The sequence below is a fragment of the Perca flavescens genome, chromosome 2, assembly GCF_004354835.1.
Source record: "Perca flavescens isolate YP-PL-M2 chromosome 2, PFLA_1.0, whole genome shotgun sequence".
Taxonomy (NCBI): Eukaryota; Metazoa; Chordata; class Actinopteri; order Perciformes; family Percidae; genus Perca; species Perca flavescens.
In genome coordinates, this window is record NC_041332.1 from 32,874,193 (window position 1) to 32,899,529 (window position 25,337).

A 25,337-nucleotide genomic window follows, 5' to 3' on the forward strand; every position below is an offset into this window, starting at 1 on the left:
TAATAGAGAAAAGTGGTGTCTGACCTGTGTTGTCTGGCATAGTGGCCTGCTCCTGATTCCTCTCTTTCTTGAACTCAATGTTTCCCAGCTGCATGACTGTGGAGCACACCTTCAAGATATCTGAAACATGGAAAGATGACAGTTAGCATCAAAGAGAAACAGCAGTGGCACCTCCAAACAGCCTATCCTACTATCGCCAAGTTAAGATCAGAGTTATCGCTGATACCGATTCTCTCCTCTTCGGTGAGGCCCATGATGCTCATGGCCTCCATGGTCTCTTCATACATCTCATCGTCTGATGAGCCGGGAAGCTGAACGTGACCCGAACTCAGGAAGCGGTAATTACTGAAGGGCTCCAGAAGAAGCTCCTCTGAAAAGAAAAAAAAAACACACATAACGTTAAGCAGTTTGTGAATGATTGATTAACCTTCTGTGAATTTGACAGTGATGATGTACTACATTCGGCCAATTAATCTGCAGTAACTCTTCAGCAGGATGTAATATTACTGAGTTTATGGAACATAGAAAAGCAGTATGTTTTGACTCACCACGCAGTTTGCCCTGGGCACCAGCAATCATGTAGTAGAAGATGTGAAAAGCTCTTTCTGTCTTTGCTTGTCTGATACAACGAGACTTCTCCAGCAGGTCTGAGAGTTTCAGCTGTTAAAGAATAAACTCAGCAATGAGGAGGATTTAGCAAATAAACCTGTGTTTAGCCCCAATGTTAGGAACAGTGTGTAATTTTTTGTCTAATAATAGAATAATAGAATAAAAAAGAAAGATATCGAATAATAATCTAAATTTAAATGTGGTATGTTAACTTTGAATAACATAATGTAAATTACATATCTTAAAACACATTTTATAAGGGCTTTAGATAGTATGGTAAATGTCAAACAAGTAAATTTAAAAGAAAATGTTTAGAAGCAAAACAAAAATCACATCTTGGATTAGAAGTGATACTGAATGATCCTAAATGTGAGATATCCTTCTTAAGGCGTTTGAATTGAACAAATGTGCATTTGCCCTAACAAAATCTATTTTCGCAGAGCAAAACAAAACAGACAGGATACAAGTCTCAATGTTGGCTCCAACGATGTAGCCGGTCACATCAAAGTTAATACGGATGAATTTACCCTGTGAGAGAGATAAGAAAGGAATACATTACAGGATGAAATGCTGTGATTGACAAAACATGCTCTAAAGAATTACATCAGAAACACAACATAAAAACTACTTCTGAAAATAGCAAACTCACAAATCGGGACGAGTTGTCATTTTTGATGGTCTTGGCATTTCCGAAGGCCTCCAGGATGGGATTGGCCTGCAGGAGCTGCTTCTCCAGCTCCCCCTAGTGACAACAGTGGTACACAGAAACATCACTATTATACACTCATTGGTTGCTGGAGGTGGGGGCACGTGGTGATTGGTGGGGATGAAATGGTTCAGGGTGGATATGGTTTGGGGAAGGTTTATCAGAGTGTTATCAATGATGCATTAACGACAAGATGAAGGACTTGATTGGCTCAAAAAATAACTCAACTCCTTAGTGATCAATGAAATTGCTGTAAATCTGTAAGTAGCTGTAATATGCAGAGATGTATAGTAAAGAAGTAGAACTACTTGACCACTGTACTTACGTACTAAAAGGCTGTATCTGTACTCTACTGAAGTATTATTTTTTTCTCCTACTTCCACTTTTACTTCAGTACATATTTTAGATGAGTTTAATACTTTTACTCCGATACATTTTGTGCTGCATTGTTACTCATTACAATTCTAAAAATGTTCTGAATCATTCCAAATCCACATTATCACTGCCAGAGCGGAAGAGGGCTCTGCCACCAGGTTGGATGAAGCTGGCTCATCATTGAACGAATCAAGTGATGTCTTATAAGAAAACCGCGCGTGTTCCCGTTCTGCCTTTTGCTCTGCTGCCTGCCTGCATTGAGAACACTTGAGCTTTGTTAGTTTGTTTCAGATGGAAGAACCAGAAACACCACCATCAACACCTTCAACTTGGAGTGATCGTGGCTGTGAGGGTGAGGAAGGACACCACCCCTGGCCCTACTTAGAGTCCATGTTTTCATTTGTCAGAGTGAAAGACAATTCATATGAAGTGCCTAATCTGCCTCCTGAAAGATTGCAAAATAATGGCCTTCAAAAAAATTCACCGTCGAATTTGAAGAAACATATTAATGTAACTTACAAATATAATACACAAATGGCACACCAGCTTGAGCTATCAGTAAGTGCTAGCTAACTAGCTACCCGTGGTTCATGACATGCTGCGGAGTTGTACATTCCTGTCCTTGTACTGCTGCTACAGCCAAAGGAATTGTGAGTGTCCTTTAGACTAAACATTTGAAATAATATAAACAATATGATATTCAAACTTTTGACTGCTTTCTTTAATAACTACATAGCACAAAACTTGTACTTTTACTTTCAGTACTTGAGTAGTACATTTTAAAATAAACTACTTGCAATACTTAAGTACAACATTTTTTGAATAATTTAGTACTTCCACTTAAGTGTGGTGCTTAAAGAGCACTTCAACTTCTACTCAAGTCACTTTTTTGATAGAGCACTTGTACTTTTACTCAAGTCTGGGTCTCTAGTACTTTATACATGTCTGGTAATATAACAATATAATTCCACACAAATCCTCTTTGACTTTATTCAGTACATTCTATTACACAGACACATGGCCTAAAGACATCTCCATCAGTTTTGAGAGAAAGGGTTGAAATGAAGAGAAGCTGCTGTTGCTGATGTAGAAACAGGGAGAGAGATGGAAGAGTGAGATATGATGGGTCAGACGAGGCATCTGAATAATGTTAACATTACAAAACCTTTGATGAGTCCTGCCAAAGTATTTGCATTCAATATGTCAAAAAACTAAAAAGCTTCTTATTCACAAACAGCCTTCTGGAGATGCGATATGCTTCCAGCGTGACTGCAGAGCCTGGTGGGTTGGGCTGGGTGATGGTCAGTAAATGAGGCAGTCACCCCGTCACTCTGCATCCAGCTAATCCACCTGATCAAAGGGGTCTGTGTCGGCCTAGCATCAAGGTCAGGTGCTGTAGATCTCTACTTTAAATATTCTCGCTTAAAAACACCCCCTTCAGCTACCCTGTAAATGAGCTAAAGCCATGAAGAGGAGATGGGCATGACTTGTGTTAATATTGTGATTAAAAAATGGCGACGGTGAGATGAGAACAATGAAGCTTAATGATGACCTTGTTCAGACCTTTGCTAACTTCATTGAGTTTGATTTTGAGTTCTTACTCTAGATGGTCAGTGAGAAGGACATCCAGACAGACGGAGCATTTAAAAAAGCAATGCAGTCATTTCTCAAAAAAGTAGAGTCAATAAAAGTCAATCTTTTTTAAATGTTTAAGGAAAAACAGGAAAGATACAGACCAGCTGAAGAGGTGCAGTTCAGAGTTGGCAGAGCAGAGAGGAGGGTCTTGTTCATTTAAGTCACTGGGGAAAAGAAAGGAGAGAAAAGAGAAATAGAGCAAAGCAAAATGGCAAGAAAGCAAAAGAGAGCTGATGGGAAGGATTGTTCTTAAGACAGTGTTTAAATAAAACGCTCAAGCACATAGCTAATGAGCAGTTGGCTGAGTCAAAATAGTGCCTGAGGAAGGGAGAAGGTGAGAGCAGAGAAAAGAGATTGACCCAACGCTGTTTCTGTTCGTGCTAGGTTGCTAGGAGTCTCGAAGTCCTACTGAGGACAGCGTACTGTACAGCGTTTCCTCTGGGGCAGAGACACTGAGGCTGAGTGGGGTCACTGGCGAAAGGAAAACATTGCTTTGTCCCACAAATAAATCCTTCCGATAACCACACCAACACCAGAGTAACACCACAAACCATCAATGTCTAGTCAGGAGCCTTGGACGCCATCTTACTCATCCTGAAGTGTTGTTAAAAAAACAACCAACGGCGCACCGCAGGTCAAATGGCAGGTGAGAGGACAAGGAGGAGGGGAGGGAACGGAGAGGGAGGGTGGGGAAGTCTGTGCTTAATAGATCAGAACAGGACATGGGCATGCTCACACTGTGCTCGTTGATCTGTGAGAGACCCTGTCACTGCCAGGGAGGCTCCAATCTCATCTCCACTGGCAGTGAAAGGGTGTTCATAAGAAAATGGATGACACAAAACTCAACATGATGAACCAGTTCAGGAGTACGAAACACTACACGTCCTTCACTGAACATTTGGCAGATTTGAAAAGTGACAGCGAGACAGTACTATGATGATGGTCATGCAGTCTAAATCAACTGTTGTCGGGTAAGATATAGAAATGACGAATGTTAGGGTAAACACCTTCTAACTCAAGAACAGTAAGATTTGGGATCTTGACCCTTAATGTAAGGTGTAATAACAATCCATACAAACAGACAACAATAGTTTTGGGTAACTCAGTGACACTTTCTTCATGCACTTTTCTACCCTAAAGAAGGAACACACACAAACAATACACACAGAAACACACTCCAAGCATTCCCCTTTACTCACGTAGGCAAACTGTGATCCTGATTGTTGCTATTTGGATGAAATGGCGATATACAGGATTAAACTGGGCAGTTTCCTACATGTTGAAGAGTGAGGGAACTGACTGACAGATCCTAACTTTTAATACAACATGATCTCTTTTCACACAGATACTTACAGCACTGCTGTCCTTCTTGCCTTTATGTGAGGAGGCCACGACAGCCAGATACTGGATGACCTTCTTGGTGTTCTCCGTCTTCCCAGCACCAGACTCTCCACTAGAGAGAAAAAAGTGAGAAGGGGATTAAAAGATGCAGAGGGGAGATAGTGAGAGGGAATGAGAGAAAATAAGAAGATTATCAGCACTGACAGGTACTCTTTTCACAGTTCAATAACCCAGTGTAATTGAATGGAAATCATGTGCGGCAGAGATAACCGCATGTCTGAGTCTGACTCAAAGCATAATGTTATTGTTCAGACTGCCTACTACACACTGATCCCTGTGTGCCCAGATCCTTACCAACTATCACATTCATATCCATACCGATTTAATGAAACTTGTTTTAATTTTTTTTAAACTAACTCTTTTCACTTATTTTAGAGCTTTAAAGAAATAGTTCCTACCAAGGGGAAAAGCAGCAAGCCTGGCTGTTTTTTAAAAGAATATTTGTCTTGGCATTTCTGCTTTTATTTGATGGCAAACAGTGTAGAGATAGCCTGGAATCTTGGGGAGGGAGAGGGGTGTATGTTATGTGATATGATATGATGTGCAACCAAAGTGGTATGCAGTTTTAACTGTCAGGCTAAAGCCAGGGGCTAGGTTTCCAATCTTCATGTTAAGCAAAGCTATCAGGCTGCTCTTCTCATCTAAATCTCTGCAAGAAAGTGAATAAGTGTATCTCACAAAATCTTGATTTATTCCTTGAAAGAGGAATGGCTGCCTGTAAGCAGCACCGAACTAATGGCCTGAAAAATTCATGGCAACAAAATCAGTGTGTATATAGCTGGAAGAATTTTTTTAATTATTATTTGTAACTTATTTACAACAATTGACAGTTATATGATGGATACCCTCAAAATAGTCAGAAACCTAACAGTTTAAGATGTACTATGTTGTAAAAGACATTTTATAATTGGAACCTTTTCAAACAGAAGCAATAACACATTCTTTCCAGAAAATGATCCTGGATACTTAGAAAGACCAAGTTGAATGATACCAGAGCCACCAGCCAGCAGTCCAACAAACAGACACATCCTGAGCCATGGGGCCATAAAAGGCATGGGATGCTCCCTGTGTTAGGGCTTGGCAGCCCATAGGAGAATCCAATTACTCTGTCCTGTTCAGGTTTGGTAAGGACATACGATATCCAGCCTCCTAATGTAGGCAGCTGTTAGTACAGAATAAATTGTGATGGGAGTTTTTCCTCCAGATGGTCTATCAACTGCACCTCCTGCTTACCATCAGTACAGGTTTCACTGACAATCATTTGATTATTTGAAAGGATTGAATGGATTACATCAAACTTCAACAGAGGTAACATATTGCTAATATTGAGATGTGTTATTATGATTTTGTAAAATTTCAGCTTTTCCACTTGTAAAGTATTGAATATTTAAAGAATGAATGAAAAAAAAGAAAAATATGAGGAGCGTTCTATGGTTAACTGTCTACAACTCTTGAGTGTGCAACCTGTGACGGGATCTGCAGAGGCAATACTTTCTGTTAAAGGGTTACACACAAGGTTGAGAACAACAGTCGTAGACAGCACAAACACTTATCTTCTCAGACTTCTGAGGCTAGGAAATCCCCACAGTGTAGCCCTCCATTACTAATATGATGCATTCAAGCCACCAGCAGGGTCAGAAAAGGCTGAATCTGCACTCTTCAGTAATATCCTGCCATCCTGCCACTTCAGGGCCACTATGTCAATTTCACCAGTCCAGTCTTACACACGCACGCACGCACGCACACACACACACTGAATGAATTTTAGACCAAGGAAACTGGTGACCCTGCTCAGATGAAATGTCAACATCTCAAGAATGGATTTAGCAGGCTCTCAGCTATTTCCCATGACAAATTCTTGCTCCTGTGTGAAGGAATCTGAGGGATACAATCTCTGCTAGAATTTCCAGAATATACACTGTATGCATGATACATAAAAGAGTTAAAATAGTTTCAAGAAACTAATTGAGTTCACACGTACGCAGCAAACTTCTCAGAAATCTTATCAGATAATAAATATTTTAGGACAAAGTTGTTATAACAGTTTAAAAGCGTATTTTTTAATAGTGATTTTGTTGCTGTTACAATGCCCGAAAATGTGCCCTACTCTGCATTTCTTTCATTATTTCCCACCTATAACGTACTACGATTATTATAACAGTGTTTCCGCCATCTTGACCACCCAGCAAGCAAGCAAGTCGTCCTTAAAAGAAAAGTACCTAAAATTAAATGTACACAGGTCTCCCATGACAACATATTAACAAATACTTGCTAGGCTTGTATGGTGGATTGTTGTAAAAACAATATTGAGAAAGAACATACAGTGTGATTGAACACATGTGCAAACACATGCAGGAGAAGAATGCCATACGTGACATTCCATGTATCGGACCAGAAACATTTCTCCCATATATGGCTCCTGAGGCATGCCGAGGCTGAGACCAGCTGTAGCTCAAACTGAAATCTTGAAGTGACTGTTTGGACCTGAGTAATGTTCCACAGAGAAGGCAGAGTTTGTATTTCAGCTTTATTGTTTCACTTCCAGTTTGTCACTTCACAACTGTTTTAAATAGTGCTTCATGTTAGTTTTCTCACATAAGCATAAACATCTTCATGTTCACCAGAACTGTAAACAATGACATTCCTTCCTTGCACACGGACAGGGATAAATACTACCAAACTTTTCCAAAGTCTCCCTCTGATAAAGAAAGCTTGATAGTTGAGGAAATGGGTTGATGAGATCAAAGAATTAGCAGCATCCTGGCATCTGTAAATTTAGAGTAGAGAGAGCCTAGAGCGGGCAGAGCCCTTCCTTTCATTTCCTTTAATGGGACCTCTGGATGCTGAGCAGCAAAGGTGCTTCGGTTTACTCAAAACCAATCTGGGAAATACTGCAATCTGTAGGTTAACCTGTATCAGCTACTAATCAGTCAATTAAAATGACTCAAGAACACAATACACTGTAGGTCCATTAAGGGTTCACTATCTCTACTTATTTGACTTAGTCCATAAAAGCCGTCCCTCTCCTTCTGATGACGTAAGCATGCAGTACATTTTTAGTAGAAGTGGACAGAGATAAACATAGAACACAAGCCAGTGGGATGTACAGTATGTGAGAGTGGAATGTTAGTTATTTCAAAAACACAAACTAATTGGTTAGTTAACTTTTTTTCCTATGAATTGAAAGTAAAATTTAGGCCAATCCAAAGATTAAGGTTGTTTGTCCCTGAATGTCCGATTGGATGTCAAAGTTCTCAATAATTATTTGAAAAAATAAACAAACAAAAAGGAGCCCAAACATTTGAAGAGCTAATCTGGCTCTCCCATCAGCACGCAGGGCAAACTTCCTGACCGAGGGTCTGAGAGGAGAGCGAGGCCGCAGCCCGCCGGGATGCATTAACGCTCTTCCAGTTTGGCTCCATTTCAATACAACATAATTCACTGAAACAATATCTAACATCCAGCCAGCAACGTCTTCTAAAAGATCAGTTATATTATGAATGACTTCTTGCTGGTTGAGACTGGGTGGGACCAGAGATGTATCTCATTTGTTTAACTCTGTGTTTACAGAGCATTATGTAATTGTTCTTCCACATATACACACAGATACACAAGCAGCCTTTCTTCTAGCATCTATGTGACGTCTAGGAAAAAGTTTAAGGAAAGACGACAAAGTTGAGTTTGGAGGGGACAGATTTTTACTTACGTGCAGAGAATAGACTGGTCCTCACGATCTGTAGAGACAAAGAAAGTTTATAGTGTTAAACAAGTTTCATGATAATTCATTCACAAATATACAGTAAGTGTCCAGATCACTTATAAAGGCATATGTAATTTTTTTATTAAGTACAAGTATGAGGACTATTCCCGAGGATATTTTGACAGTCATGCACAATAGCTCAGTAAACTATCACATGTGAAACCACAAGCCTTTCTCCAGGAATAAAGATCAATCTAGTGTTAAACTTAAGACACTGGCTGGGACTCAGTTCAAGGCTTAAAAGAGGCTGTGTAAATTGCGAAGGCTCCCCAAATTGCGAAGGCTCCCCGTGCCTAAAGAAATATGTAACTCTCACAAATACTTAGATTTTATACCATGAAAATCAATTCTGAATGTGGTGAGCAATGAGTCATTATACCGTCTCCAAAAATACTCCTGGGAGAAATACAGTCCATGTAAGGATATTTTGTAACTGTATCCTTCAATACAAACCACTCCTGTGGGAGTACAGGGTGTACTGCTGAGAGAAAAGATAACTTTGCTGGCAGTTATCGACATGAAACCTATTAGTAAATGACATCTGAGACGTTTACTGCACAAATGATCCGATGTGGGAAAAAGACACAATACAGAGCATTCGCCAACAATTCCTCATCTTTATACAGTGAAGAGCATCATTCATGTGCAGCGTCATTATTTTCATACTGTGATTTATCAGTGTGTTACAGTGCACAGCATGCCCGGAACTGTAAACTAGCACAGATGCTGTTTCTCCGTTTTGACTCGACTTTGGCTGCTGTTCCAATGGTTCCATTCCTTACACACGCATGCATGCGTGCACAAAATGCAGCCTGCACTTCCTAATTAAGGCAGATGGAGAGAGAGAGAGAGAGAGAGAGAGAGAGAGAGAGAGAGAGAGAGAGAGAGAGAGAGGTGGCCAAAAGTCGTGAGCTTTTGAAAAACATCCAAAAACAACCTCAGTCCTGGCGAGAGACTCAAGGAGTAGAGACATTGCAAAAATATTAAGAATATTTTTGTGACAATGATTTGTTTAGGTTAAGTAAAACTCCAAATCTGACTTCATGAGAGTGTCAATGTCTTTCGCACCTGTTTGTCAAACACAAATAAACTGGGAGCACAGAGGAACAGCACATCAGTCATCTGCTGCAGTGAAACATTTAAGGGGACAGCAAACTCCCTTCGAGAATTTCACATTTTTATCTCCTGGACATCAAAGACTGAGGCACAATTTCGGAAGAATGGGATCTCAGCCAAGATTGCAGGAAGAAATCTTAGGCGAGTTATTTGGATTTGCTGTAGTTATGCACCACTTCCACACTAACATGGGGACTGCTCAGACTATAGCACACAGTGTAGACATCCTGCATCATTATTCACTACTTCATGGGATATCCCACTAATACATCAACAATAACAACTCCCTGCCAGCCACAGTGTTTTTTAAATAAAGGCTCAAAAAGGATTCATAGATGTGTTGATTTAGTCTTAACCTTTTGATCGTTGAGGATTCTTCTGTGCAAAGGCTTATTAAAAGAATTTATACTAAGTACTAAGATTAGTATACTAAGACCATCCTGAGGCTTTACAGTTCTTACATTCTACTATACTTCCTTATACTCAAAAGCAAGCTTCCCTGTAAAAAACAGTTTGGATTCAATATTAAGCTCCCAAAGATTCAAACTTATTTTTATTGATTATCATAATATGAGACCAAGACATCCAAACTTGCAGCTAATTATTCTTCAAAACCTGGCAAAAGAGTGACAGTAACTGAGCACATCTGGGTCCTCAGACAGTCCCTTCTGTCTGTGACTATGATTAAAAACAAGAGGGGATTTTTCAGGTATCCCAGGCTTTAAAACAACTTGTCTAAAGAGGTTAGGTTAAAATATCAGGCATATATAAAGTCACATCTTAAAAGTTATGTTTAAAGATGGACTTTTCTGTGATAGTTTTTTATCAAGTGTTTATAACCTAATTTTATTGTTTGCCTTTAACTTTTCTTTTGCATTTATTTATTGACAAGGCTGTAATTGCTTTCGCGGCTGACTTCATTGTCTTACTTTGTTGTAAAAATCATTAAAAGCCATGTTTTAAATTTTAAGACTGACTGGGTAGTCGACCATCTGAAACACCAATTGTCATTTCAAACATCTGATTTGTTAAGTCTGAAATAAATGCAGCAAATCAAAACACACTCTTTTTCATGTGCACATGGTTTCATGTGCACATGGTCTGGTCAGTTGCAGCTTTATAGATTCTTGTGCAGGGATGAGCTGAAGATGTGTAATCCAAACACCCACACAAACACCAATCAATCCTCCCCATTCTTGTTTACTTGTGACATCGTGTTTACACGCATTAGCTAAATATTATAATTTCCTGTGTGGAACTCGTACACATATCAGTGACCGTTGCATTCTTAAAGTAAGCGAATGCATTAAGCATTAATCCACAAGATCAAAGATCCAAAACAGATTTAGGATATTTATAATGACAATGCCAAAAGAATTTAGCAATTTGAACACCATCGTAAAATTCCATCTGATGTTAAAGTATCTCTATCCACAGATTAGAGCTGGATATTGTTGCAGCTGTGTTTCTTATGCTTCTTCTTTTTACATGGTCACTCATTTCTAGGAGCTTCCAAACTAATTTTAGCACCAGTTAATCAATTCCCTTAAAATACAGAGACATTAAGTTAAAGAGACCACCTAAGAAATGGAACTTGAAGCTTAAAAGTTAGTTTTCACACTGTATCTGAATGCACTTGCTTAGCTTGTGTCTGTTGTAGCTAAAATGTTTGACGTCAGTAGTGCAACAATATATACCAATGTATTAGATTGATGATCAGTATAGAGTGCATATTAATGTATTTTTCTCAAACTGGTAATGTACATTAAAAATGCTAATGGAAACTGGGCTGTCTGTATCATGAAGTTAGATTTTTCCTGGGTCAAATCCTCCATGTCATCCTGACTGAGTGACTAAGTGAGCAGTTATATCAGTTTCTCTATTTGCAGCCTGACAGATTGAATGGTATGGTTTTGGAAGATTCCAGATAATCCCACTTTCTTTGGAGCTCTGCAAACAATTACCTCCTGACTTTACTGTAAGTCCTGTCCAAACATCCTGTTTCATTGGGAAACTCATCAAACCAAAGCAGAAAAGTATGATCTCAAACCCATTTGATAAACTTAAGACTCTCCTTTCTCACACAAGAAGAAAAACCTTGGTATTCACACTGACCAAAAGAGAGAGAGAAATACAGTTAGAAGTTTTGAATGAGGAAGGAGGCGGCTGAAACAGGAAATGTTTAATGCCCTCCACCCATCTCTCAATCCAGATGTCAACTCCTCTGAGAGAACATCCTCACGTCAACATGAAGTCCAGTGGGCACGACCCCCTGGAAGCACAAGAAAAAGATTCTATGGGAAACCAGCTGCTCTAAAATCTGCAGGCTTAACCAAGAGCCGTTTACTGTAAGCATAACTCTGCCAAGGCCACTATCGTCACCTCTACAAGACACTGACTCTCAAATAGGCCATAAAATACCCATTTGGACTTGATTATTTTTTTCTCCATCTGTAACCAACTTACTTTGAAGTGAACTTACAGCAGACAGATGGAGCTATGAGGTGGATTTTGGACTGTGCACAATAACAAACACAGTTTTGCATTTAAAACTATCAGCCTGACAGTGTTGGCCTGTTTGTGGTTTTTATTAACAGCTTCGTCAACATGACAAAGCTAAACGCTGCCAGCTAACTAGACTTTTGACAGGCCAGCTGATACCACAGCTCACCCACACTATGCTCTTTAACGCTACCAGCAACACCCCAATTTGACAGAAAACATATGAGGTCAGCAGCTTGCAAGTGCTAACAGTTTGCTTGGTTATGTGTGAGAGCTGTCAATGAGTTACACCAGCTCTTATGGTGCTTTGTCATGCATGCATTTCATTTGATCGGTTTAAGTTATTGGATGATGCAGCCAATAACAGGAAGTACTTGGAGAAAGTAACTCTGGACAGGTTACAAGCTCATCACAACGCTTATACAGCTGAAAACAGTTTCCAGTTTAGGTGATTTGCATGTCTATGCAATGTGGGAGTAACATACATACATTACAAACACTGGGATAACAAGAAAACGACCAGAAGGTAGATATCCCAAAGAGATAGGAGCAATGGAAACATCCTACCTTGCATCATGTTCCTGTAGGCATTATCAGCGATGGAGTAGATATGAGGGGGAACTTCATGTCGTTTCTTCCCTTTGTACATTTCAATGATCTTCTCTGAGTAAATGGGCAGCATTTTATAGGGGTTCACCACCACGCAGAACAGGCCGGAGTACGTCTAAAAGAAAGAACCACAAGGAAAATTAGCATGTGTGAGAACTGTTTGTGCATGTTTGTTCTTGTATTTCTATAATTGTGAGGACTTTAACAAAAAGCACTAATAATAAAAATTTAAATAATGTACAAATACACGAACATGACGACATTTGGCTGTGCCTCAAGGCTTATTTAGGGTCAGTATTTGCATAAACATTTGGCTTAATATTAGGTTTAGGTTGGAATCAGGGTAAAAGGGAATCAATAAATTTATCTGAAAATCCTCAAAGATATATAGATACAAACATCTGTGTGTAGTCACACATTGTTAGGGTGTGAGTGAATGATTGTGGGAGCATTCACATGTTTTTACTGTATACTTACATAAATAAGGCCAGAGAAGTACCGCTCGCGGATGTTGTGCAACACGGAGGCTTCGTTCAGGCAGGTGAGCTCAGCCATGTCCTCCACCTTGCTGAACTTGGGCGGGTTCATCTTCTGGATGTCATCCTTGTTGACTGTCACCTTCTTGCCATTGTCAGCCAGCACCACCAGCACCTCGTCGCCGTGCTCCTCCTTGATACTGGCCGCCTCAAAGCCATGTTTCTCCGATGGGATCCACACCAGCTTCTTGGCCGCCCAGTCAGCCTGAGCCATGGGGCTGTTCAGGAAGTCTTTGTCGACAAAGAGGAACTTCTCGTCCTCGGTTGGGGCCTTCGTGGACATCTTGGGGTGAGGTGGAGGGCCAACTGTTGGGAGTGAAGCAATAAATTAGACATTAGATAAGAGTGAAAGATTACGGAAGCAAAGACAGAAGAGAGGTGGAAAGTGAATAAGTAAGTATTGGAAGGAAGGAAGTAACTAATGTAGGAAAGAACAAGGCAAGAGGGAACAAAGTAAACAGGAAGGAAAAAGATGAGAGGGCAAGGAATGAGGTTTCAACACAATACTAAGATTTTACAGGACAGAATTTTAGAGAAACATTTCACAACTCAAACTTTATAATACACATCATAGATAAATACAAACCCTTCAGCTAGTATTTTTTTTTCTCTCTCTGGGTTAAAAGACAACCGTTTGTGCACATGGTTAACTATACACTGCAGTAAGCGATTAGTCTCCTGATTTGGGAGATATGCTACTAAGTAACGTCCTGCCTGTGATTGTAACTCAAACGGTTAACATGTTTCATCCATCGGGGAGTTCCAGAGTTCACTCTCACAGACCTCCACCCCCTCTCATCCCTACACTTTCACATATGCCACAAGGGAGACGCACAAACAATTCTCCTCCCCAATTTACATAGAAAGATTGAGGCTGGGAAATTGACTTGAATTAACTTGGTAACAAAGACTAGTACATTTTCTCAGCAGCTTTATCTGAATTATCCCCGAAATGTTAATGCTCACTGGTATTTACTCATACTCAATCATTAATTCAGTGCTTTATTGACAACATCCCATGTTTTCCGTGTCTTTACCCCTCCATCTCTCTCTCTCTCCCTGTCTCTCTGCTAGGAGTTTTCAGTCTTCTGCTGTGATGACCATATATGGGCCCCTTCTCTGGAGCAGGACTCTTTTTCTGCGGACCTAAACAGAAAGGCAAGTGAACTCCCAAACAAAGCCCATATAGGGAATAGTATGTCTCTTGCTAGCCTTGTCGTTTACTTCAAAATGATAACAACAAGGCAGAAAGCCTGAGGGGGGCCCGGGGCTTTAACAATCATGCTTCATATAGGCCCCTAGCGGCATTCATTTTTAAATGCAACAGGCAGTGGCTAAATTATGAACAAGTGTCTGGGACTCAGTCTGGGAGCGGTACCTGCAGTGAAAATTAAGTAAGAAAATATAAGTAAGAAATACAGCTTGGTAGCAAATATTTCAAGTGTATCCCCGTGTTCTGCACTATACTGTTTATCTGAATTTGCGATCAAATACATCTGGTCCAGTCGGTCTAATACTATATTTAAACAAGATTATGATGTGTCCAATTGGATTGGCCTCTGAGCTACTGAATAGAAAACTTAGTGGTACCTGGATTACAGACAATGAGTGACTCATGTCCACAGGCTGTTACTTCAGCCCTTCTCCAACCCTCTGTACATTGAGACTGGCACACAGTTTAATTGAGTGGGAACTATGTAAAAAAAAACAGTGAGCCTCCTGAGAAAGCCTATAAATGTACCCCAGAGACCAGCCAAACCAAATCACCCAGAAACTACTAAAAGATATAGCATAAACATTAACTGGAAACACAAACAGACATTTCCTATTTGTCAAAAACTGCAGAGCAGGTGGATAAGTCCAGTGAGCTGAGAAAACAAGAAGAGACCAGCTGATGCTTTGATGAACACCTATTTTTGCAGAAAAAGTAAATAGACTTTTCCTGACACTCCCACTGTGCTAAAGTATGTGCAACCAATCAAAGCCTTCCTACTAAAGCCCTTTAACTTTCCTCACCACTGTGGCTTAATTAGAGATGGTCCGATACCATTTTTAGCTTCCCGATACCGATTCCGATACCTGAACTTGCGTATCGGCCGATACCGAGTACCGATCCGATACCAGCGTTTCATATATTTTAACAACTGTATACTACTATAACTGTATGGATGTGATATAATTTCTATCTTTGTTGTCGGTCTGGCTCAGGTTAAACTCTTTGTGAAACATGAACAAACGCAAACAAGAAATGCCACAGAACTTTCTTTTATAGTTATAACGAAAAAGAACAGAAATAAACTAACGTAGATTTTTTTTAGGACTTTATTATGCGTATCGGATCGGTGCATAATCTCCAGTACTTCCCGATACCGATACCAGCATTTTAGGCGGTATCGGATCCGATACCGATACTGGTATCGGTATCGGACCATCTCTAGGCTTAATACCTTTGTAAAGTCTCCTCTCTTTCGCGCTCTCTCTCTCTCTCTTTTTCTGTGTTGTGTCAACCCAGCTTTGTACTCAGCCAGTGTCTTGAAGACAACTGTCTGAAGTTCGTTTGACAAGAAAACAGGTGAATACAGACGGACTGTAAAGTATGACAAGGGCTCACCGCCATCACAAGGCTTTGTTTGTCACTGTATGCATAATTTGCCATTAGACTAAAGTACACATACTCCATTATAGCTAGTCATAAATTACTAAAAAGTTCATATCAATTTAACTCACAACAACACAAGAACTTCAACACACAATCTCACTGACCTGCTTAGTTCAGAGCAAACCATCAACTCAAAGCATTATCACATTTCTGTTGAGATTATCTAATCCTCTACTGTCATTAGATGACACGATTAAACACATCACACCAAGGCTGAGAAGAAAAAACTAATACAAATCTTAATTTTTGAATCTCTATTTAAAATGACAATAAACAAGTGGAAATGTCACCCAGGAGACTAAGTGACCTACACTGTAGTTCTATTTGTGGCTGAAAGAGAGTGACCTGCAGGGCATGTGAATAATTGTACTCATTTCCTCTCTTGGCTGTTTCACAAACACTCTTCCTGTTATCATCTTCTTAATAATGCCTTTGTATGATGATTAGGATTACAGCATGAAAATAATTAAATCATAAAGACTAAAATAGGCTAACGACGACACTTGGTTTGTCCCGTTAGAGAAAAAAGTCCTAGGCATATGCCAGCAACTGAAGAACTGTCCATTTAAATACAAATATGGCAACCAAATAAACTGTCAACACATAACTTCCTTCTCTTTCAGAGATGCATTGAAATGATAAGTGCAAAATGATAAGTCATAGGTTACAGCACACACATTCCTTGTCTTCATTTTGGCACACTGTCCACATCTGTGCCTGAAACAGCTTATCATGTGCAATCCTGGAAGTCTGCTTTCTAGGTAGTAGAAGTCCTTGTCAGTGAGGGTGATGCTTGTATTTCTTTGAGCTGATGAACATTTCATATGTAGACTGTCAAAGGTAGTTGAATGTGCATATCACTGAACAAGTCATCAATGTACATAATTATGGAGAAAACCAACTAACATTAAATGAAACCAGACTATCATTAAATGTTAAATAAACTCCAAAACCATCACTGATAGGTTTGCATTGGTGGCGTGTGAAAACTGTCAGGAGGACTTAGTTCTCACTGTAGTGTCTGCATCTTCAGCCACAACAGTTTCAACAGTCTGACTGACAGGCAGCTTTATACAACCATATTTGGAAAACAGGAAACTCCATGGTTAGAGTCGTGCCAATTACATTTAGACCTAACTTCCCTTTACTTCCTCCGTCTTGTATACTGCAGCATGCTGCTATGAATGCTGCATGATTTTTACAGTACAAACTGTCCACCGTCTAATACATTTGATTAAATACACAAATGTAGCTATGTACGAATGAAAAGTATTAATATCTCAATGCATAATGTAGGCTATACTGTAGACCTGAGCACATGTCTGCGAGCCAAATGGTCTAAGTTTCTTTAATGAGTAAGTTAGCTTCAAAGAAGTGATGCAAATTGCAGACGAAGTCAAACAGTTAGCTAAGCTATTAAGCTAAAGCTAATAATTTTCAAAATATCGTTTTATACCAGTATAGGAATGGTAAATTCCTATTAAATAAAGTTTTCTACTACCATGTTCAGAGTTTAAATTTTTCATTTGAACACACAGGAAACACCCCCGTACATTCTTCTTCCTAAAACGAAGTTTAAGTTAACTTAAGCAAGTTGTGAGAGGGATGCGGGTTGACAAGTGCACTGCCACAGCATCAACACTCGTAAAACGACGCTCTACAGAAAATGATATACTTACATAATGTGAAGAAATGTGTGTTCAGGGGTGCTTTGGGTTTGGAAAGTAAAGGGTCTGGAGCAGCCGGCGTTGACGAGGTACTCCAAAAACGAACAGTCCAAATGACCCCCGTCAAATTAAGAGCCTTACCATTTAAACTGCGCACTGTAGCGCGAAGGTGGGGCTGCGCGAGCTGAACCTCCTCCTCCAGCATCGTCCAGCGGCAGGCAACATCCACTAGCGGGTCAGGAGGCAGAGGACATGCGCACTGCGGACAACGGCAGCTTTCAAGAGTCACAGTAAAGGGGTGATGTGAGTGGAGATTCAAGCTGCTGGTGAAACGTTGATACAAATTACAAAGTCAATATAACTAAATGGGAAACATTTTAAGCATATTTGAAATGATTTCTTCTCACTGCTCTAAATAAAATGGCACTTGCACAAGGACATTATGTTGGTCTGTGTGTTTATATGTAAGGTATTCACACTTTATTTTCCATTTCATGCTACTCTACTAAATTTATCTGCTAACTAAAGTTTTACTTTCCAGATTAGATTTGGCTTGCAAAGTGCATCATAAACTACGACATATTATTTAAATTAAATTAGCAATCAATTAATAAAACATATGGTAATATAGCCTACCACAGCAGGGTTCCCTTTGCTGTCTAATGGGTACTTTTGGTACTTTAGTACATTTAGCTGATAATACTTTTGTACTTTAACTCAGGTCACTTTTTAAACGTAAACACTTTTACTTGTAATAGTTATAGTGGGAGAACCACAGGTGTTACTAATAACATTAACGATGGCTCAGTTCTTTTCAAGTGGCAGTAAGCCGTGACAGTGTATTTACACCTGTGTATTTACTACTGTCTTCTTGAAAAAGGCCTAATGAGTATTTTCTTTTCTCATAGATGAGGTTGTTCATTTTACCCTGTTGAGTTGAAAGTTTTGTAAACCTTAAGGAACTGTGTGAATCACGGCGCATACTGTATTTTAGGTTTTAGCATCTATAGTGCTTTTTGCTGTGCTCAGAATCATACAATACAGGTTCAAAATTGCATCACAATCATATACTGGAGACACAGCAACTAAAACATAGTGGCCGCAAGTTCCTCTCCAAGACGCTGGAGGGTTTATGCAATCTGCTCCATGCACTCCTCATAAGGCAAGCTGTCCCCACAGGAATCCCCCTTTACTGTAACCACTCCAGAGAGATTCCCCCCCTAGACATAACTCAGAATTCACAAGATGACTGTGTGTGTACATCCCACACGTCTTCTATCGCAACGCACATTGCATTCCACTATCACAAACAGTCCAACCCCCCTCCATCCCTCTCCTTCTGCATCCCTCCTGTTTCCAGCTTTGTTCCAATGGAACTTCCTATATAAGGACACCGATCTATTTGCTCTAATAAATCAAGCTGCTGGTTGATAGCCGGGACCTGTTTTGTGCCAGAGACGCACAGCACTGTGCTGGTGTGTGTGTGTGTGTGAGAAACCTGATGACAGGCCAAAGAAGCAACATAGAGGAGGACCTCTGGGCTCCCCCTGGCCAACATCAAGGAGGTGGGGTGGCGTCAATGAAAGAGAAACGAGGGTCAAAAACCTCAGGGAAAGACAGGGTGAGAGACAAAGCAGAGGGAGGGATGAAGAGTGAGATGAGGAGGAGGAGAAGGAGGAGGAGAGACAAAGCTACAGATACACTGAACAGAGAGGGTGCAGCGTGTGCCATATAAGGACAGTGGGGTCTGCATGGAATCTCGGCAGCTTTCTGTGTTACTTTCGAAGTCTAGCACAGGCAAGCACCCCGAGCCCCAGTGACTAAATATGGTCCAGCAGCAACAGCATTGTTCAAACAAACAAAGTTGTTTCTTTACCTGCAAATTAGCTGTGACACACAAATGGTTTATGGCTTCCAAAATAAAGTACACCAAGGCAACAAGGGAACGTGCTCTCAGACCCAGTGTGGATTTCTTTTGTCGTAGTATGAAAGATGTTTAAGTATAAAAGATGAAATTTGCAATTTCAGTTTCCTGCTCTTGATCTGATTAAATACTTTTTTTGTTGTTGCATTGCACTAAACTGCTTTGCTCTCTAATACCAACAGGTATATCACAGGACCATTACTCCATGACTGCTGTCAGAGAAAAGGTCACTTGTATATTTCTCTTTAATGTGAAGAACGGCGATCACTGTAAGAAGGAAGAACAGGAATCTAAAAAAAACTTGAAGAGTTCAAGTGGAAGTATGGGGGCACTGTGTGCTGACTAAATGTGTCTGTCCTAAACTTTGGCCAGAACATTTTCCTCCCCCGGTTGTCTGAGACAGAGAATAATCTCTAAGTGAAACCCCTTTTAGAGCAATGAAAAGTCAACAGTGACATAAAGAGGAGCTGAGGCGGTGGGAGTGAACATGGATAAATAGTTTGGGAGAAGGATGGTTAAATCAATAGTAGACAGACAATAAAAAATAGCTACACTGAATAGACCAGTGGTTCTCAAACTTTTTTCAATAATGTACCCCCTTTGAAATATTTTACCCCTTGACGAGCGCAAAGCATTTTTGGTAGAAAAAAAGGCTATACAAAGAGGTACACTAGAATAGACCTAAATAAAATCTTAATCTTATCTGTTGTATTAAAATATGATTGCAAGTAAATTTACACAACAAATGACTGAAGTTGCATGACTCACGTTCTTGCAGTTCTCACATTTGACAGCGTGTATGTGGGGACGGTCACATGTACGCATTAGAGTTCAACAACATTAACTCTAATGCAGAGACATATAGTATGTTTAATGTTTTTCTTCACCTTCATGTCCTTAGATGGCCATCTATTGGAGAGAAAATATGTTTATGGATATGTTTGACACTCGTGGAATGCAATTGCTTTCTAATTTGAGCCCCGGAGCAAACATCAGTTCCCTCTGCTGCAGTCAAAAGACCACTACATTCAATACTATTTATACAGCTGTCTCTTTTACACACAACTAATTTATACAGTACAAGAGAAATGTTACCTCTTTTAGGGCAGGCTGCCAATCGAACAATCATGTGCCATTGTTCAACTTCCTCCATTTATATAGCCATTTTCAAGAGAACACTCATATCTGACTGGTGCCAATAAACTAGGCACCTCAGGGCCACAGCCTTTAAGGGCAAATAACGCTAGCTCCAAGGAAGCAATGTAAAATCAGACTGCAAATGTCCCAGATGAGGCTCGCTGTGACTTTATTTTCAGCATGCAGGTTTCTAATGGGACTGAGAAGCAATACATTAGGACATTGTATACGTACAGTTAGGTCTACATTGCATGATGTTGCTGGCTGTGTTGATGGTAAATGGTTACATTTCATCTTTACAGGTACTCGCTCCATCAGAGGCACGGGTGAATTCAGCAAAATACACTGTGTGCTGCACATTACGACCTCGTTCTTTCAATGAGCTCATTTGAGAGCTATGACCTCATCTATCAAAGCCTCTACAATCAAGAACAAGAGATGCAGATATGGTAGAGGAGATAGGATAAGTCAACTTCTAAAACCTAAAAATGATTTAGACATGGGTTATGTTCAACTAATTCGTCAGTAATAAAGCTGAGAAATAAAGGGCTGGCCAACCAGTTACAGAAACTCAGGGCTTTAAGTCGTGTGAGATAAGAACGTTAAGATCCCCTAGAGATGTTCCGATACCGATACAGATACCGGTATCGGTTCCGATACTGCCTAAAACGCTGGTATCGGTATCGGGAAGTACTGGAGTTTATGCAGCGATCTGATACCACGTAATAAAGCCCTAAAGAAAATCTACATTAAAGTAGTTTATTTATGTTATTTTTCCATTACAATTGACTGTCAAACTGGATAGTAAAAGAAAGTTCTGTGGCATTCATTGTTTGTGTTTGTTCATGTTTCACAAAGAGTTTAACCTGAGCCAGACCGACAACAAAGATAGAAATCATATCACATCCATACAGGGATAGCAGTATACAGTTGTTAAAACATTATAAAATATATGACACACTGGTATCGGATCGGTACTCGGTATCGGCTGATACGCAATTTCAGGTATCGGACCATCTCTAAGATCCCCTAAATGGTGAGAGAGGAAGTGAGATGGCGAGAGTAATGGCTTGTTGCAGTAGATGTTTATGCGTCCAGCACGGAGAACTATGGTAGTTGTTCTTTGTATGTCTTGTTTCTTTATTGTATACAGTATGCATTTTTGTTGTATCTTTTATGAGTTGCTGAAATCAAAAGGAAGGACAAGGACCCTCTTTCCTTTTCGGAACAGTTAATATCATTTTAGTGTTGCCAACATTGCTGTTATGGAGGTCATAACGACTTCACAGCCCGAGTTCATAAGCTGCAGACAACACAGAAAAAGGGGTGAACAAGCAGGAGAATTGCTACATACAACTACCTGGCACATGCCCCATTTCATTTAGCATAAAATGTGGATTATCAGCTATGTGAGACCAAAATAAACCATCTTATTAATCAAGAGGTATCTAACTATTACAGACAAACGGGGGTCAAGTAGCATTGGGGCAGGGGCAACATGCGTGGGCTTGGCTGCACAAACCAACACAATGAGTGCCGAAATGTTAAGACAATCACAGGAAAGTAACTGAATGTGACTGTGGCAACTTTTCAGGTGCAGGTTAGTGAGCACTATTTAAACTGCACTGTGATGAGCTGCATTGCATGAAGCAAATGTTCAAAAGTACCATCTGTACTTACTGTACTTATATGTAAATATATTTCTGATTACAAACAACACACTTTCAAGTAAAATAAAGTTAACTCCTCATATATTTATACAGTTGAACAGACATAATGTAAGTAGCAGGATCATTTTAACCACGTTATTAGAGTACCCTGTTTTTATGCACAATGCCACATGCTAGAGATGAACACAGTGTCGTCACCAAGTCACAACCAACAGTGTCACTCCTCAACCCTCTGTCAATAGCAATAGCAGTCTTCAGCCGTTTCTTTGGAGAGGCTGCCACCATGTGGTAGCCAATAAAAGAGCATTGCCACACACATTTTTGATTCAATGAAGTGAATACATAAATATAAAACATTTATTTTTCAACAACTAAAAGACAATATAAAAGTATCAAACATTTGTAAATTAAAATAGAGCAGACATCAAGGAATGTTATCTTAACATTTTGCCTGAATTAATGAGAGAACGAGCAATATGGATTAATGCAAGCAGTACCAACCGACTGATACTAAACCCATTTGGTAAAGTCAGATATTTAAACCTAAACAAAAAAGGCCATCTGGTATCATTGGCAACTTACAGAATAAAGCAATAGAAATGACTTGTGCATTTGTATCAGTAGAATTCATATAGTCCATGCTGTAATGCCTGTGAACATTTAGTTAAAAACACCGTAAAAACTATGGAAGATTATTAGGTCACTTAAATCTCCCCAAAAAGTGTGTAAAGGCATCTTTTCAATCCATCCTGAACCATTACTTGAGTGCATCAACTTTTAGGCATCAGGTCCAGGTACTGTGTTGCTGGCTGTTGTACCAGCTGGCAGAGAGGCACCCCGCAGAAACACCTTTCCACCACTATCACCGCTGTTCACAAAGTGGCACACCAAGCCATAGAGAAGAGGTCTGGAAAATAAAATGTGGGGGGAAAAATGTGACTTGTAATTAAAATTTATTTTAAGCAAAAGCTGAGTGAGAGAAAATGGGTTGGCTGATAAGGTCCTGGGCCAGAATCAAACCCAGGTCATTATGGTTACATTGGTGCACAATATCATATTTTTCCAAAGCAGTGGTGGAGACAAGCTGAAATTACTGAAAATATCTAGGTAGTTCAAGATGGAGCTATGAAGACTGTGACGATTCACAGAGCTTATGAAATGATTATCCTAAGTAAGTAAGTAACTGACCAAATTCCCAGAGAGTTTAGTAAATATTTGAACAATGTGTTGGACAGCAGACTGTACTGCACTTACACAGACTTGGAGCTTGCATCCTCTGTGACTTTCAGCTCATTTGCAAGGAACTGTCTGTCCAAGGGAACTTCAGGTTGGCCTGACTCTGGGAAAACAAACACAGCTGAGTTTAGAAGTAGTGCACATTACTCCCCAATAGTGAGAGCGAGTTAAGTTTCAAAAACAGCAGCTGGAATCATAAATCATACTAAGCGTGTACTGTATTGTCTTTAAGTATAATGCAGCTTTTGCATGAACACGTCTCTACTTTAAACAACTTATTGTTATTACTCCTTGACTATAAAGTAATCAACTCATATGCCCTTCTAAAAACCCCCCAAACGTTTTATCTTTTCACCCACCTGCTGTCAGGACTGACGCAGTGTATCTGTACTTGTTGAACTCCAGGTACTCCCGGATGAGCTCGTTGATCAGCAGGTTTTCGTGGGACAGCGGCGGACGAGGTTCACGTTGGTCATCCAGGGCGCTGAATACCTCTGCCCGGATACGAGCCTTCAGCTGGCCCATCACACCGCGGGACTCCAGGGTTTCCCTTACAGCTAAAATATTCAGGATTTACTGGATTAATACGAAGTCAGGTATTAGATTAGGTGTGTTAAATGACACTCAGCTAATATGACTAGGAGCTGGTTGCGTTCTGGTAGTTGTAGGTTATCTCTAATATCTAGCTAGCTACAGTATTCAGCTAAATTACCGTTAACGTTTGGGGTGGTTCTTATCATATTTGCCTTACTCCACTCATTAATTTGCGAATTGAATTTCCTCTCACTTATTGCCTAAAGTAAATACCTCTTAAAAATATGACTCAATATCGTATCCGAATCATTAAGAACCACTCTTCATTTCGGAATAACGTTAACGTAAATGTAACGTTACTTTATGTACAACCATCTTGGGCCAAAAGTAACCTAACGTTAACTTTACAGTTAGCTACCGCTAACCTCGCTAACTGGCTGCAGTTCACTGAACTGGTGAGCAGTGTTGTTAAACCCACAAAAAACTAGAATTATGTGGCACATAAGTTGTATTTATGAAGGCCGAATTGAAATGTAGATTTTAACATTACATACAACCTTGGGTCACGATAAGGCGTCAACTTGGTGACAACTAGGTTCTCGTAGCTATCACAATTGTCGGATTTTTGAATGGAGACCCATACAAACGAAGGCGTCGTGTTGTGGTTAAGCTAAAGTAAACGTAACTAGCTAGGTAACTAACGTTAGCGTTACCAGCAATTTAACTAACGTGTGCAATATAATGATCCGTCGATTATATATTCCAATTTGATTTAGGAATGTCATAAGTGGACTAAATCACGAAAGATAGTGAGCGCTTACCACACTTCAGTTCAGTGATGGTCGCCATTGCAACAAATGTAAACAAACGACTGTCTGTCTGCCACAGTTCAATACTACCAGAGACTTCTGCCATCTAGTGACGGAAGTGTGTAACTACAACTAACTGATTGATCAGACCCCAAACCAAACATCACATCTTTACAAACCTTATCATCAGGGCCGGCCCTAGACTTTTGGGATCCCTAAACAGGACCACTGCACTTGGCACTAAACCAATTTGTGTATTGTAAATATTAGTTTAAGCACTAATAATGTACAAATACACATTTAAAGACTAATGTGAGACCTATTAGCAGCAACCCTATCTTTAAATAGACCGTCTCTGTTATGAGCTCTATTGTGGGACATTTCAAGCGCTCTTGGCTGTCAAACTGGATCGCTCTAAGCAGCCGCTTAGTTCGCTTATGGGTCGGGACGGC

General features: G+C 39.9%; 2 protein-coding genes across 4 annotated transcripts in view; both read right to left on the reverse strand.

Moving 5' to 3' along the window:
- The window catches only part of myh11a (myosin, heavy chain 11a, smooth muscle), a 32,315-nt gene extending 14,534 nt beyond the window's left edge, over positions 1-17,781 (reverse strand). For 2 of the 3 annotated variants that reach the window (XM_028595380.1, XM_028595396.1), the window contains exons 1-11: positions 17,588-17,781; positions 13,191-13,555; positions 12,672-12,828; positions 8,433-8,460; positions 4,679-4,778; positions 4,525-4,551; positions 1,259-1,351; positions 1,074-1,137; positions 549-647; positions 227-370; positions 25-120 (exon numbers count right to left, since the gene is read on the reverse strand). In XM_028595380.1, coding sequence (XP_028451181.1) covers positions 25-120; positions 227-370; positions 549-647; positions 1,074-1,137; positions 1,259-1,351; positions 4,525-4,551; positions 4,679-4,778; positions 8,433-8,460; positions 12,672-12,828; positions 13,191-13,555; positions 17,588-17,780 — 1,366 coding nt within the window. In that variant the 5' untranslated portion in view covers position 17,781. The remainder of the gene's footprint in view (positions 1-24; positions 121-226; positions 371-548; positions 648-1,073; positions 1,138-1,258; positions 1,352-4,524; positions 4,552-4,678; positions 4,779-8,432; positions 8,461-12,671; positions 12,829-13,190; positions 13,556-17,587) is intronic. The other variant, XM_028595388.1, reaches the window with a different exon arrangement.
- Positions 17,782-22,649: 4,868 nt separating this feature from the next.
- Positions 22,650-24,978, reverse strand: cep20 (centrosomal protein 20). The gene is made up of 4 exons (XM_028604564.1): positions 24,898-24,978; positions 23,902-24,099; positions 23,561-23,645; positions 22,650-23,213 (listed from the first exon to the last, which is right to left on the reverse strand). The coding sequence occupies exons 1-4, from the start codon at positions 24,923-24,925 to the stop codon at positions 23,084-23,086; spliced, it is 441 nt and encodes a 146-aa protein (XP_028460365.1). The 5' UTR covers positions 24,926-24,978; the 3' UTR covers positions 22,650-23,083.
- Between the last annotated feature and the right edge of the window lie 359 nt (positions 24,979-25,337).

What these genes read in the sequence shown, in the direction of transcription:
- cep20 (XM_028604564.1), bottom strand. Translation starts at nt 24,925, where the DNA reads ATGGCGACCATCACTGAACTGAAGTGTG. An exon ending in CATCACTGAACTGAAGTGTG is followed by an intron (nt 24,100 to 24,897) that starts GTAAGCGCTCAC and finishes TGAATATTTTAG; the next exon opens with CTGTAAGGGAAACCCTGGAG. An exon ending in GATGCAAGCTCCAAGTCTGT is followed by an intron (nt 23,214 to 23,560) that starts GTAAGTGCAGTA and finishes TTTATTTTCCAG; the next exon opens with ACCTCTTCTCTATGGCTTGG.